Source organism: Mesoplodon densirostris, chromosome 11 (assembly GCF_025265405.1).
Source record: "Mesoplodon densirostris isolate mMesDen1 chromosome 11, mMesDen1 primary haplotype, whole genome shotgun sequence".
NCBI classification, from domain to species: domain Eukaryota; kingdom Metazoa; phylum Chordata; class Mammalia; order Artiodactyla; family Ziphiidae; genus Mesoplodon; species Mesoplodon densirostris.
The window spans coordinates 22,131,576-22,145,280 of NC_082671.1; the positions used below are offsets into that span (position 1 = coordinate 22,131,576).

General features: G+C 37.7%; 1 protein-coding gene across 2 annotated transcripts in view; it reads right to left on the reverse strand.

Annotated features, from left to right (window-relative positions):
* The window catches only part of DNAI7 (dynein axonemal intermediate chain 7), a 56,503-nt gene extending 43,114 nt beyond the window's left edge, over positions 1–13,389 (reverse strand). For both annotated transcript variants that reach the window (XM_060112046.1, XM_060112045.1), the window contains exons 1-5: positions 13,313–13,389; positions 10,763–10,864; positions 9,580–9,717; positions 4,397–4,543; positions 1,128–1,231 (exon numbers count right to left, since the gene is read on the reverse strand). In XM_060112046.1, coding sequence (XP_059968029.1) covers positions 1,128–1,231; positions 4,397–4,543; positions 9,580–9,717; positions 10,763–10,864; positions 13,313–13,372 — 551 coding nt within the window. In that variant the 5' untranslated portion in view covers positions 13,373–13,389. The remainder of the gene's footprint in view (positions 1–1,127; positions 1,232–4,396; positions 4,544–9,579; positions 9,718–10,762; positions 10,865–13,312) is intronic.
* Positions 13,390–13,705: the final 316 nt, after the last annotated feature.

The window sequence follows — 13,705 nt, forward strand, 5'->3', positions numbered from 1 at the left end:
AAAATATGTCTCCAACTCAGATTTCTCTCAATGCTTTCAGACAGTTGCACTTTGATGTGTCATAGGTACTTCAAACTCAACAAGTCCGACACTGAGCTCATCATACTGACCACCCCCTGCTCTCTCACCATCACCATCAAAGTAAAACAAAATTTGTTCTGCTTTCACTATTCCTTATCTTAGTAAAAGATACCATCTAATTCTCTTCTTAAGCCTGGATAGTTAATACAGGGATATTCATTTTACTGGTCTTATTTTAAAATTATACAGATTAATTTCCTTCATCCTTCTGGATATAACATATTTTACAATGAAAAAGGTTATATTAATATATTGACTCTGATTTAAACCACAGAGTATTTTGTAGCAAATGTAACTTGGAAAATAACTTTGTTCCTTACTTTTACTAAATATCAGAAAAAAAGTCCAATACTTTCCACTGTCATAGGACTAGTGTTTTCAGAGTTGGGACCAGAACCTAGGCCTCCTAACTTTTATTCAGATCATTTTTTCCTAAAACTTGCTGCCATACTAACTCAATTATTTTGAAATGTTTGAGATAAAGCAGCAACCAAGTGATCGTGAATTTATCATTATCTCTATCATTCCTCAGAATGATATTACTTTGTTGAAAATAATCAGGGAAACATCACTTAAATTATCTAAAAAATAATAAATATGAAAAGTATTCTTTTTTGAAAGTATTAACATTTCACAAAAGATAAATTTTTTAAAAGTTTCAGACTGCCATGTAGAAAGCACCTACCACTTCTACTTTTTGGTGGGGAGGAAGGTTAAGTGGGTGAAAAGAAGAGGAAGACCTTGATATTTAGTCAGTGTATATTTGTGCTAGACACCACGCTATGTATGACCTTTACATGTGTTAACAATTAATCCTCAGCCCAATCCTATTAAGTGATATAATCATCATTTTACTGTTGATATACTGAGGCATAACAAGGCTAAATAACTTGCCTAAGATAAATGGCAGGTCTCTGAGTCAAACCCCAGGTGGCTGACTTTCTAACATGGGTTTTTATAAGTATGCCATGCTGTAATGCAACAGGCATCTGCCTGGTCATGTGACTATAATGTCTTCAGACCTATAGTATCACCCATGGGAATACCTTGGATTCTTCTTGAGGTTTGCCCATACATATAGAGTCACATTTTCATCTCGAATGACTTTTTCCATGTTTCCACTGTCCAGATCTGCTAAAGTACTAGCTTGCTGTAAGAGAAAAAGAAAACATTATTAAGATTAGAGGCCTCATAAATTATGCAATTTAGATAAGTTACTTCATCACTTAGGTGTTGGATTCCCTTCAATATTAAAAGAGTAATTTGGGGACTTCCCTGGTGGCGCAGTGGTTAAGAATCCACCTGCCAATGCAGGGGACATGGGTTCGATCCCTGTTCTGGGAAGATCCCACATGCCTGTGTGCCACAACTACTGAGCCTGCATTCTACAGCTCGCGAGCCACAACTACTGAAGCCCGTGTGCCTAGAGCTGGTGCTCCTCAACAAGAGAAGCCACCGCAATGAGAAGCCCACACACTGCAACAAAGAGTAGCCCTCGCTCGCCGCAACTAGAGAAAGTCCACGCACAGCAACGAAGACCCACGCAGCTAAAAAGTAAATAATAATTTAAAAAGAAACCTTGAAAAAAATAAAAATAAAAGAGTAATTTGGGTAAATATAAGGTTCAATCAAAATAACAAAGAATTGTTTTAAAAAATTCTCTAAACAATAAAAACATATTTACTCAATTAAATGTGCTCCCCATTTTCTACTCAGTTTCTCTTACGGTGTCTAAGGATTGAAGTTGCTCCTGTATTCACAGGTAGCACTTGTGGATTACTCTTAGGTTACCCTTTTCAATTTTACCATTATTGTGACTTTTCATTTTAACTATATGCATGCTTCTTTATCCTTACCTTATTAAAATGTAGATTATGCTACTGCAAAAGTTAGCCTATTTCTGAACATACCAAGTTTAGAAAACAAAATATCCAGATGAGTCATGTGTTTTACTAGTCCAATACTTGATAATCAACATTAAACGCACAATGTAAGGATGTTCTTAAGAATTCTTTTATAAAGACTTACATAGCTTGATGCCTATTGCTTAAGATATTAGCTCTTTCAAAGGGCTTAAATAAGTCAATATGTATTTGTTTCCTATAATGTAAAAATTTAAATGTACTGGGAGTTGAATTTATTACTTTTTTTTTTTTTAAGTGATTGTTCTGGGAATTCCCTGGTGGTCCAGTGGTTAGGACTCTATACTTCCATTTCACGAGGCACAGGTTCGATCCCTGGTGGGGGAACTAAGATCCTGCAAGCTATGCCAGTGTGGCCAAAAAAGAAAAAAAAGAAAAGAAAAAAGAAAAGAAATAAAAGTGATTGTTCTCCCACACTTTTTTTTCTGTGACATTAACTTTTTGAAGTGCCCAGGAAAATTGCCTTGAAGAACTGTTCCACATTGTGAATTTATCTAGCTGTTTCCTCATGGTTTAACTTGCTCCGCTATTCCCTTTATTTTTTGTACACCGGAAGTTAGGTCTAGGTAGGTTTAATCAGATTAGATGAACAATTTTCGGCAAGAAGGCACAATAGGTAATGTTGTGTTCCTCACATTGCATACTATCAGGAGGCATATGATGTCCTACTGTTAACAGTATGGACTTGATCACTTAGTTAACGTGGTGACTACCCCTATCTCCCCTTGCAAAGTACATTTATCCTAGTCAGTAAGTAATCTGTGGTCTAATACTTTGGCACTATGAGAATAATGTGTTCCTAAACTTTTCGCCTACTTATTGAGGTAGCCATTGATGATCCTTATCAATTATTACATTGGGGATTGAAAAATGGTTATTATCTTACTGATCATTCCTTCCACATTCATCAGGTGGTATTCTTCTGTAAAGAACTGTTCTCTCTACCCGCCACTCCACTTTCCCCTTTCCATTTTGGAATATCACTATAGACTCATGAATTTTTATTTTATTGAAGGTTCTATAATCCAGAGGTCCCCAACCTTGTTGGCACCAGGGACCGGTTTCACAGAAGACGATTTCTCCACGGACTGGGGTGGTGGTGGGGAATGGCACAGGCGGTAATGTGAGCAATGGGAAGCAATGGGGAGCGGCAGATGAAGTTTCACTCGCTCATGCACCACTTACCCCCTGCTGTGTGGCCCCGTTCCTAACAGGCCACGGACCAGTACCAGTCCTCGACCCGGGGGTTGGGGACGCCTGCTATAATCAATTATAGTCATTATTCTTTCTGATATTCAAATTATCCCCAACTTGATCAGTGGGAGCTTCTTTAAGCTAGTCCTGTCTCTTTGGCTATGACTCCATTAGTCTTTGAGTATTTACTTGTTTTCTAGCAAAAGATAACTCAAACTCAACTTTCAATAACAACCTTATCTTTCACTTTCCCTGCCCCAAACTCGAATCAGCCATTTTCCACAATTAGACCTGGTTCCTTTTTATGGAATAAAAAGAAATCGTTTCATACTGATACTTCCATTACAAATTTAACATTACAGTATTTTTTTCTAATCTTCTTTTCTTCTATATATCTTTTTTTCTCTTAGAATAAAAATCTTGATTACTAATAATTATAATACATTTCCTTACTGGCTTTTTCTTACAATATAGATAAAATAGCTGCAAAATTATAATATGAATATTACTGCCAAGAATAAACTTAACAATAAGCCTTCTTTACAGTTCTTTTTATAATTAGAACATATTCTACCAAGCCTATAAAGGTGATTGTGTTCTAGACCAAAAGAAACCAAGAGAGAAAATAGCCAAAAGCAAGGTGTGACCTTACATTGTTTTCTGATTTAAAAAACAAAACAAAACAAAAACAGCTATAGAAGATATTCATGGAATATTAGGGAAAATTTAAATATGGACTGGATATTGGAATACATTATGGAATTATTATTAATTTTCTTAGGTATAACAATGGCTCTATGATTACTTGAATATTATCACTAGTGCTAAGCTATTTGGGAAAAATAGAGTGACTACCAGTAATTGTAATCTTGTGTCAACTGATTTATCTAGAGTGTATAGCTAACATACAAGGTTTTGTGAATTTATTTTCATAATGGTCCTGGTAAACTTTAGCAAGTATAAGAAAAAAAAATCTAGACTTCAGCTACACTGATAATGTTTCATTTCTTTAAAAATAAAATATTCACAGTTGTTAAATCTGGATAAATACATGTGCCTTAAATTGTTCTACTGACTTTTCCATAACCTTTTACATCTTCAAAAAAATAAAGGACACTGGACTTTAAAAATTATACAATATAAAATCTTAACTCTTACAAAAGTCAATAATAACATATAAAGCAAAATATCACACTTACTCTGAGAAGTATTTCTGTGGCTATGTTAAACTTAAGATGAAGGAGCTTTTGCAGTTCTAGAATTGATTCTTGGTACTGTATTATATTTTTCTCTTGCAAATCATATGATGGAGTTTCCAATAAAATTAACTTCAATTTCTCAATTAACTATAAGTAAAAATATAAAGTAAAAATTTACGATGAAAGTAATCTGACACACAAAGAAAAAGTGAAATGGGGGACGTTTTATCACTTTTGAATTGAGGGACATATCACCAGTAAAACATATAAAAATACTCTCCTGTATTTATTCTATTATTTAAGATCCTGGAAAAATAAAATATTTCCTCCCCAAACTCCACTATAAGAATTCTATACTATGTGTAACAGAGCTGTCATTAGCGAGCTGATAGAGGAGGCACAGCTTGTCACTACTTAAGACTGTGGAAGGATAGAAACAATAACAATATGATGAGGAGAAGGAGAGTGAGGAGAAAGAGGAAGAGGAGGAGGAGGAGAATTACTAACATTTACTGAATGCTTACTATTTGCCAGGAACTGTTCTAAATGCTTTATATGTTTTAATCCATTTCATCCTCATCATAATTCTATAAGGTAGTTACTGTTTATTGTGCTTATATTATAGATGAGAAAACTGAGGCAAACTGGTTCCACCAGTAAGGAGCTTGGAAGACGCCACTCAATCCTAACAAGTGAAAAGCTGAACAGACTGAAAAACCAACCACTATTCTTTGATCCATAAAAGAGGGGAGGACACAGAGCAAATCCCTGTTCCCAAGATTGGAGAGACCTACAGGTGAATACAGGGAGTCGGTTTATCAGAGCAGAGTGTCAGGAGCAGAAACCACTGCAGGAACCAGTGCCAGGTCTGTAAACCCGAACTGTAAACGATGAATTGCTGGGAACTCAGGGTGGACAACTCTGAGAGTTAAAAACTCCCGGGGTGGGGGGCTTCACTGGTGGTGCAGTGGTTAAGAATCCGCCTGCCAATGCACAGGACACGGGTTCGAGCCCTGGTCCGGGAAGATCCCACATACCACAGAGCAACTAAGCCCGTGTGCCACAACTACTGAGTCCACGTGCCACAACTACTGAAGCCCGCATGCCACAACTGCTGAAGGCCGTGTGCCTAGAGCTCTGCAACAAGAGAAGCCACCGCAATGAGAAGCCCGTGCACCACAACGAAGAGTAGCCCCCGCTCAGTGCAACTAGAGAAAGCCCATGCACAGCAACAAAGCCCCAACGCAGCCAAAAATAAATAAAAATAAAAATAAATTAAAAAAAAAAAAACCTCCCGGAGGATGAAGTCATGGGAGGGTGAGAGCCCATAGTACTGTGAGACTTACCTGCAGGAGCTCAACCAGGTCCCCACAATAAATATGGGGGAAGAAATTCCCTCCCGCTTCTGGCAGGAGGAGGGGGAAAGGAAGCATTTTGAAATACCACAGAGCACTCTGTTCTTAACAAGGCTTGATCTCAGGGGAAATTAATTAACTAGAGCCTAAACTGCTGGAATTTTATCAGAGCCTAACTCACCTGGGGGAAAGGAAATACCCAACTCCAGCTGGCTCTAGCCATTTCCTCTCACCTAAGAGGGGATACGAAAAATTAAAAACGCTTGTGAAGTTCACCATCCAGAGGCATAGGCTTATTTAAAGACTGAGACCTAATGACAAGACTACAGAACTCTTCCCCTCCCCCAACCTACCTCACCACCACATTACTAAAGGCTTATTTACAGCAGTTCTTTTCACCCAGTACATCATGTCTGGCTATCAAGAAAAAAATGACAAGGCATACCAAAGGGTAAAAAGCACAATTTGAAGAGACAGAGCAAACATCAGAACCGGACACGGCGGGATATTATAATGATCAAACCAGGAATTTAAAACACCTGTTTTTAATATGCTACGGGCTCTAATGGATAAAGTATTCAGCACGCAAGAATAGATGGGCGATGTAAAGCAGAGAGATGGAAATCCTAAGAAAGAACCAGAAAGAAATGCTAGAGATCGTAAACACTGCAACAGAAATGAAGAATGCCTTTGAAAGACTTACTCCTTAACTGAACACAGCTGAGGAAGGAATCTCTGAGCAAGAGGATTTATCAGTAGAATCCTCAAAAGACCAAAAAGCAAAGAGAACAAGGACTTAAAAAAACAGAACAGAATATCCAAGGACCTTGGGACAACTACAAAAAAAAGGAAGCACACACATAATGGAAATACCAGAAGGAAAAGAAAGAGAAAGGAACAGAAGAAATATTTGAAATAATAATGACTGAAAATTTCCCCCAAACTAACATCAGACACCAAACCACAGATCCAGGAAGCTCAGAGAACACCAAGCAAGATAAATGCCAAAAAAAAAAACAAAAACCGGGCCTCCCTGGTGGCGCAGTGGTTGAGAGTCCGCCTGCCGATGCAGGGGATACGGGTTCGTGCCCCGGTCTGGAATGATCCCATATGCCGCAGAGCGGCTGGGCCCGTGAGCCATGGCCGCTGGGCCTGCGCGTCCGGAGCCTGTGCTCCGCAACGGGAGAGGCCACAACAGTGAGAGGCCCGCATACCGCAAAAAGGAAAAAAAAAAAACCTATTTAAGCATACCATTTTCAAAATACAGAAAATCAAAGATAAAGAAAAACTCCTGACAGCAGCCAAAGGGAAAAAAACACCTTACCTTTAGAAGAACAAAGTTAAGAATTATATCCAACTTCTCAGAAATCACACAAGCAGGAAGAAAGTGGAGAGATATTTAGAGTGTTGGGAGAAGTTAAGGTACAGCATGATCAAGGAACAACTAACAAATAGCAACATTTAATTTTGAACAGTGACATAGATAACATACAGAAAATTTCTAAATTAAGAGAGATAGCTGGGTAGTATGGGCTCAAGCCAGAAAGCTGGGCTTCCATCCTTGCCACCTCTTACCAGTGGTGTGATTTGGGGCAAGTTATTTAACATCTCTGTGCCTCGCCTTCTTTGTTTGTAAAATGGGGATAACGGTGCATACCTCACAGGGTTATTGGGGGAATTCAGCAACAACATGAATAAACTGAACCAGGCTGAGAAAGCCTGTCATAGTAAATATTATATAAGAGTTTGTCAAATAAATAAATTTGATAATTTGGAACTTGGTGTTTACCATGCGATCACTGCTATCCAATTATTTCTGTTCGTCTTGTGGCTTCCTGTTTTAGTTTCCTATTATTATTGATTACTCTACTCATCTATCTCCTGTTTTGCTTCACTTATCCTTTTCTCATCTTCCCTACGATTCATTACTTCTGCTTCTGTATCCCACATTCATAACAGGAAGGTGTCACATCCAGCTCATCACTGGTGAACTTTAGTACTACTTCCTGCTGCCTTCCTGCTAATCAAAGAGTAGCAGATTCCTGGACCAGCATCACGCTATGGCAGCCTCCCTGGGAGAGGGAATATGAAATGGCAAGAATACTGTATGATGAATCCATTAACATCCAAACACTTCATGGGAGGCTCTTTGGAGTCTTTGGAAAGTCAGAGTAATGCCCATCTAAGGTCTCATAGGGGACCGTAAGCAAGTCACAACCCGTTTCTTCATATGTAAAATGAATCTCATAAGCTTGTTTTCCAGATTAAATTAGGCGAGCATGTTATGACCTTAACAGTCTGGAGTTATTCCATTTTATAGCAACATGGAGAAGAAGTAAACCACAGTGACAAGAAGCACAACATGGCAGAAATGGAAACAAAAAGCACTAGAGGATAAAAGGACCAAGAGGAGTGAATTCCTTCTAGTTTCTAATATTATGTAGGTGTGTCTAAGTGTGGATTCCTTTCTTTGTATCCTAACTTGGGATTCGTTGGGTTTCTGAGGATTCTGGAAAATCGTCAGCCACTATCTCTTTGAATATTGTCTCTCCCTCATTCTTTTTTTTTTTTTTTTTTTTTCCTCTGTACACGGGCCTCTCACTGCTGTGGCCTCTCCCGTTGCAGAGCACAGGCTCCGGACGCGCAGGTTCAGCGGCATGGCTCACGGGCCCAGCCGCTCCGCAGCATGTGGGATCTTCCCAGACCGGGGCACGAACCCGTGTCCCCTGCATCGGCAGGCGGACTCTCAACCACTGCGCCACCAGGGAAGCCCTCTCCCTCATTCTTCTATGTCTCTCTGTCTCCTTCTGGACTCCTTGTCAATATACATTTAGTCCTTTTTGCTTCATCATACATGTCTGTAAACTACTCTTTGATATTTTTCATCTCTTTATCTCTTTGTGCTGTATTCTGATAAATTCTTCAATCTAACTCCTGACTCACTCACTAATAAGAATTCTCAGTACAGACATTTTTGTTTTCCCTTCATTGAGCTAAACGTGAGCCAATCAAGCTCTTACCATCTCCCTTTGCAAAGCAGGTTTCCCCCTACTTATCCACATTCCCTTTTTGAGGCTCCCAGCCATAAAAGCGTCTCTGATCCAACTTGCTACCTTCCTTGTACCCTAGGCTTTGCCTCCTGATTTCCCTTTAAACCAGTGCTAAGCCACCAAGGGTTAACAAACAGACATTCTCTGGGAGGCCACTGACCTTGAGACTTGCCCACTTTTCTGAATTGTTTTATGGCCTCCAAGATTCTCTTTGGCCTTCTTTTGAGCTAGGCAATGGATTTAAATGTCGTTAAATTTTTTTTCCTAGCATTTTTAAGTGCATTTGTAATGTGGTAGCTCCTCAGGTTAGCCTATCCATTCTATTTGCAGAAACAGAAGGTAGGATATTCTTATTCATCTTTATACTTCCAGTGCTTAACAGAGGTGCCTGGCTCATAGTTAACATTAAAAAAAAACATGTGTAGTGAATCACTGAATAGTGCACAATTCTGGCTGAGGATAAAATCATACATTTTTGCACTCGAGTTATCTACATAAATGGATGCAACTTGATATTTTCTTGAATTAGATATACATACAGTTACTATTTCAAATTTATGTTAGGCTGATCTTACCTAAGGTGGCAAGAGGTTTTTAGGAGTGGCAAAAAGAAAAAAGAAAACAAAAATATGAGCAAATATGTTTCTCCACAGCCAAGGAAGTAGTAGTGTTATTAACTGAAAAATACTTTATTTAATTTATTTCTATTTTTAGAGTCAATATCAGACAATTGTAATTTACATAATTTAAAATTACAGAATAATACTTAAATACTTACATTTAGCACTAGTTTACTCTTCGCAGTCACTGCCTCAAAAGTCTCATTGGTTTCCTCTTTCCACAAGCTAATAAAAGTATTAATTTCTTGGGATATTGAAGGATCAGGACTCCCATCACATTGAATGTAGTGTTTCCACTGTGGAATAAAAATGTTTGAAGGTTCACACTGATGAAAAGTCAACCAAAGATTAAATTACTTCTTTTTTGAAGCTTATAACCTTGTTTTCCATATTAGGCAAAAAACATATTATGACTTTAGTTACTTGAGATATCTCTAAAATAACCAAATTCCTCTTCATCAAAATAATTTAAAAGCCTCAATATTTCAAATAAATAGAAATTCTATTTATTGTCATATTTTTATTTTTAAAAAGTATTTATGAGTTGATTTTGTTTTGCTTTCCTCTCTAATCATACACCTCCTGTATGTACAAAAGCCAACACTCGAGCTAATTTCTACTTCTCAAATGACTACTAATTGTTAACTGCCACTGTCATTTTTTTTTTTTTTTTTTTCCCCTTTGCGGTACACGGGTCTCTCACTGTTGTGGCCTCTCCCATTGCGGAGCACAGGCTCACGGGCCCAGCCGCTCTGCGGCACGTGGGATGCTCCCGGACCAGGGCACGAACCCGTGTCCCCTGCATCGGCAGGCGGACTCTTAACCACTGTGCCACCAGGGAAGCCCCCGTCACTGTCATTTTAGTATTAGTCCTTCCATTCATTTTGTAGTCTATGCAAATTCTACATTTGTAATCATATTGTACTTACAATTTTTTTGCTTTAAATTATACTATAATCTTTTGCCATATTATTACAGTTTTTCCTTTTTATCCCGATAATCATCTACATTGTTTCCAAAGTTATGCTGTTTTGAGCAACACTAGATTGCTTTAGGCTCAAACTTTTTATAATTTAATTTAGGATAATTTCCTCAGTATAGATTCCCCCAAATTAAATCAGAGTAAAAGGATATAAAAATTTCAAGGATCTTATTACTGACAAATAGATTTCTACAGAGCTATATGAATTTACTTTGCTACAAGCAATGTAAGAGAGATTTGTCAGATTCGAGATTTTTTTATAGACAAATTTAAAGTTTCTTGTTATTTAAACAGATATTGGATTATAACTCCCTCTTGTGGTACAAAAGTATTAGCTTAATAAATAAAATCGGTCTTACCTGAGAAAGCAATCTACTGTCTCGTTTCAGTTTCTCTGCTTCAGGAAAACATGCCTCCAATAAATAAAGTTCTTCAAGCTCTTCATTTCTTCTTTCTAGATACTGTTGCATGGGGATAGATACATTGATACCTTCTTTAATTTCAGCTTTGTGTTTCATAAGTAGAACCTAAAATTTACTTGACAAGTATTTAATTTCAAGATGAATACTACAATCAGTTTAAATGTAACTGATATTTCCAAAAGTTTTCATCTGAAACAGTGGTGTGCGAAGTGTGATCTGCAGACTCCTGGTGGGTCCCCCAAACTTTTTCAGAATCTGTGAGGTCAAATCTATTTTAATAATAATACTAAGACTTTATTTGCTTTTTTTGCAGTGTACACATTTGCAAGATGGTGTAAAACTGCTGGCGCCTTAGCGCAAATCAAGGCATAAGCTATACTAGTGGTCATATTCTTCCGGGGAGAGGGGTGATAGCAGTCAGTTTCACATAAGAATGACCTGATGAAGAAGTGAAATTTATTAATTTCATTAGATGTCAAACCTTAACTATATGTCTTTTTAATATTCCGTGTGATAAAATGGGAAGTATGCATAGAGCACTTCTGCTACATAACAAAGAACAATGCTATCTTCAGAAATAAACATTTACGCAACTATTTGAGTATTCTGGCAGACATTCTGTCAAAAATGAATGAATTGAGCATGTCACTTTCAGGAAACAACTCAAAGTATTTGTTGCCAGTGATAAAATTCAAGCTTTCAAATAAAAATTAGAATTTTAGAAAACCTATATCCACCACTAGGGAGCCTGACAGTTTCCCAATCCTTAAAAACTTTTCTGATTTGACTGGAGATGATACTAATGTATGTGATTTTTTTTTTTTTTTGGAAAATGGATGATAAAAATGTGTCAACATTTGGAAGCAAATAATTCAGTGAACCAATTTTTTCCAAGCAATCAATGCATGATGTTGCAAAATCATGCATGGATACAAGATCTACTCAAAGTGTAAGAACAGATTTAGTATAATAGAGTACGTAAAGTTCGTTGATTTGGTTTCAGATTCCACATTAAGGTGCTACCACCTATCTAGTTTCAGTATAGTATCAAAGAAGAATATCCACAATTATCTGAAAGGCTGTTACAACATTCCTCCTTTTTCCAACTACCTATCTGTGTGAGGTCAGATTTTCTTCACATACTTCAGTCAAAACAACACATTGTAACAGATGGAATGATGAAGTAGGTATGAGATCCAGTTGTCTTCTGTTAAGTCAGAGATTAAAGAGATTTTAAAAATATAAACAATGCCACTTATTTCCCTAATTAAAAAAATATTATATAGGTGTGGTGATGGATGTTAACTAGACTTATTGTGGGATCATTTCACAATATATACAACCATTGAATCATTATTTTGTATACCTAAAACCAATATAATTTTTTTTTTTTTTTTTTCTTTTTGCGGTATGTGGGCCTCTCACTGTTGTGGCCTCTCCCGTTGCGGAGCACAGGCTCCGGACGCGCAGGCCCAGCGGCCATGGCTCACGGGCCCAGCCGCTCCGCGGCATATGGGATCCTCCCAGCCCGGGGCACGAACCCGTATCCCCTGCATCGGCAGGCGGACTCTTAACCACTGCGCCACCAGGGAGGCCCAAACCAATATAATTTTAAATGTCAATTATACTTCAATAAATATATATATATACTGTAATTGTTTTTTAAATATGTTAATGTATTTACTTTTTATTCATGTTTATGTTTAACAATGTTTAATCTCTATTAATATAATAGATGTTTTTAAGTTTCTATTTTAATTTCTAATATAGTAAATATTGATAAACATAAACAAAAACTCCTTGGGGATCTTCACTTTTTTTTTTTTTTTTTTGCTGTATGTGGGCCTCTCACTGTTGTGGCCTCTCCCGTTGCAGAGCACAGGCTCCAGACACGCAGGCCCAGAGGCCATGGCCCACGGGCCCAGCCGCTCCACGGCATGTGTGATCCTCCCGGACCGGGGCACGAACCCGCGTCCCCTGCATCGGCAGGCAGACTCTCAACCACTGCGCCACCAGGGAAGCCCGATCTTCACTTTTTAATAGTAATGAGGTTTTGTCCTGAGATTAAAATATCACAGAACTACTGAGCCAATAATGAAAAATTCTGGTGAAAAAGAGAAGTGAAATTTTAAAAGGAGAGGTAGAATTTGAACATTTTTTGGTCCCTATTTAATTATCTATACGACAGATTGAGAATAATAACTTAATGGTTACAAGCATGGGCTCTGAAGCAAGACTACTTCTGTCTAAGTCCTGGCTCTGAAATTTATTAGCTGCTTAATCTCTCTATTCACCAATTTCCTGATCTGTGAAGTGTGGGTAATAATTTACCCACCATAACTTTATGGTAGGATAAAATGAATTAAACCAGTTCATATAGGCCTAAATATTACTGGTAGCTATGGGGGAGAATGATGTTAAATGGCCAAACAGATCTGATGGCCACATAGTTTGTCTTCAGTAATAATAGCATTAATGTTTATTTACTTTTGTTTCAAGTTTTTGCAATTTTTCTTTCTCAGTTCGTTGTATTTCAAGTCTTTCCATTTCTTCTTTTTCATATTTCACACGGGCTTCCTCTAAAGAACAACAACAAAAGAAATTTTTAGTCTGTTTTTAAGCACTTAAAATTATTTAAAATATTTAAGATGTAGTATTGGTGGAATATTTGATAGAAGTCACAACCTTTACTGTGTGGTAGAAATAAAACTGCTAGATTTCTTTCAAAAAAGTAATATGACTCTCTGACTTCCCTAGTGGCACAGTGGTTAAGAATCCACCTGCCAATACAGGGGACACAGGTTCAAGCCCTGGTCCAGGAAGATTCCACATGCCCCGGAGCAACTAAGCCCATGTGCCACAACTACTGAGCCTGTGCTC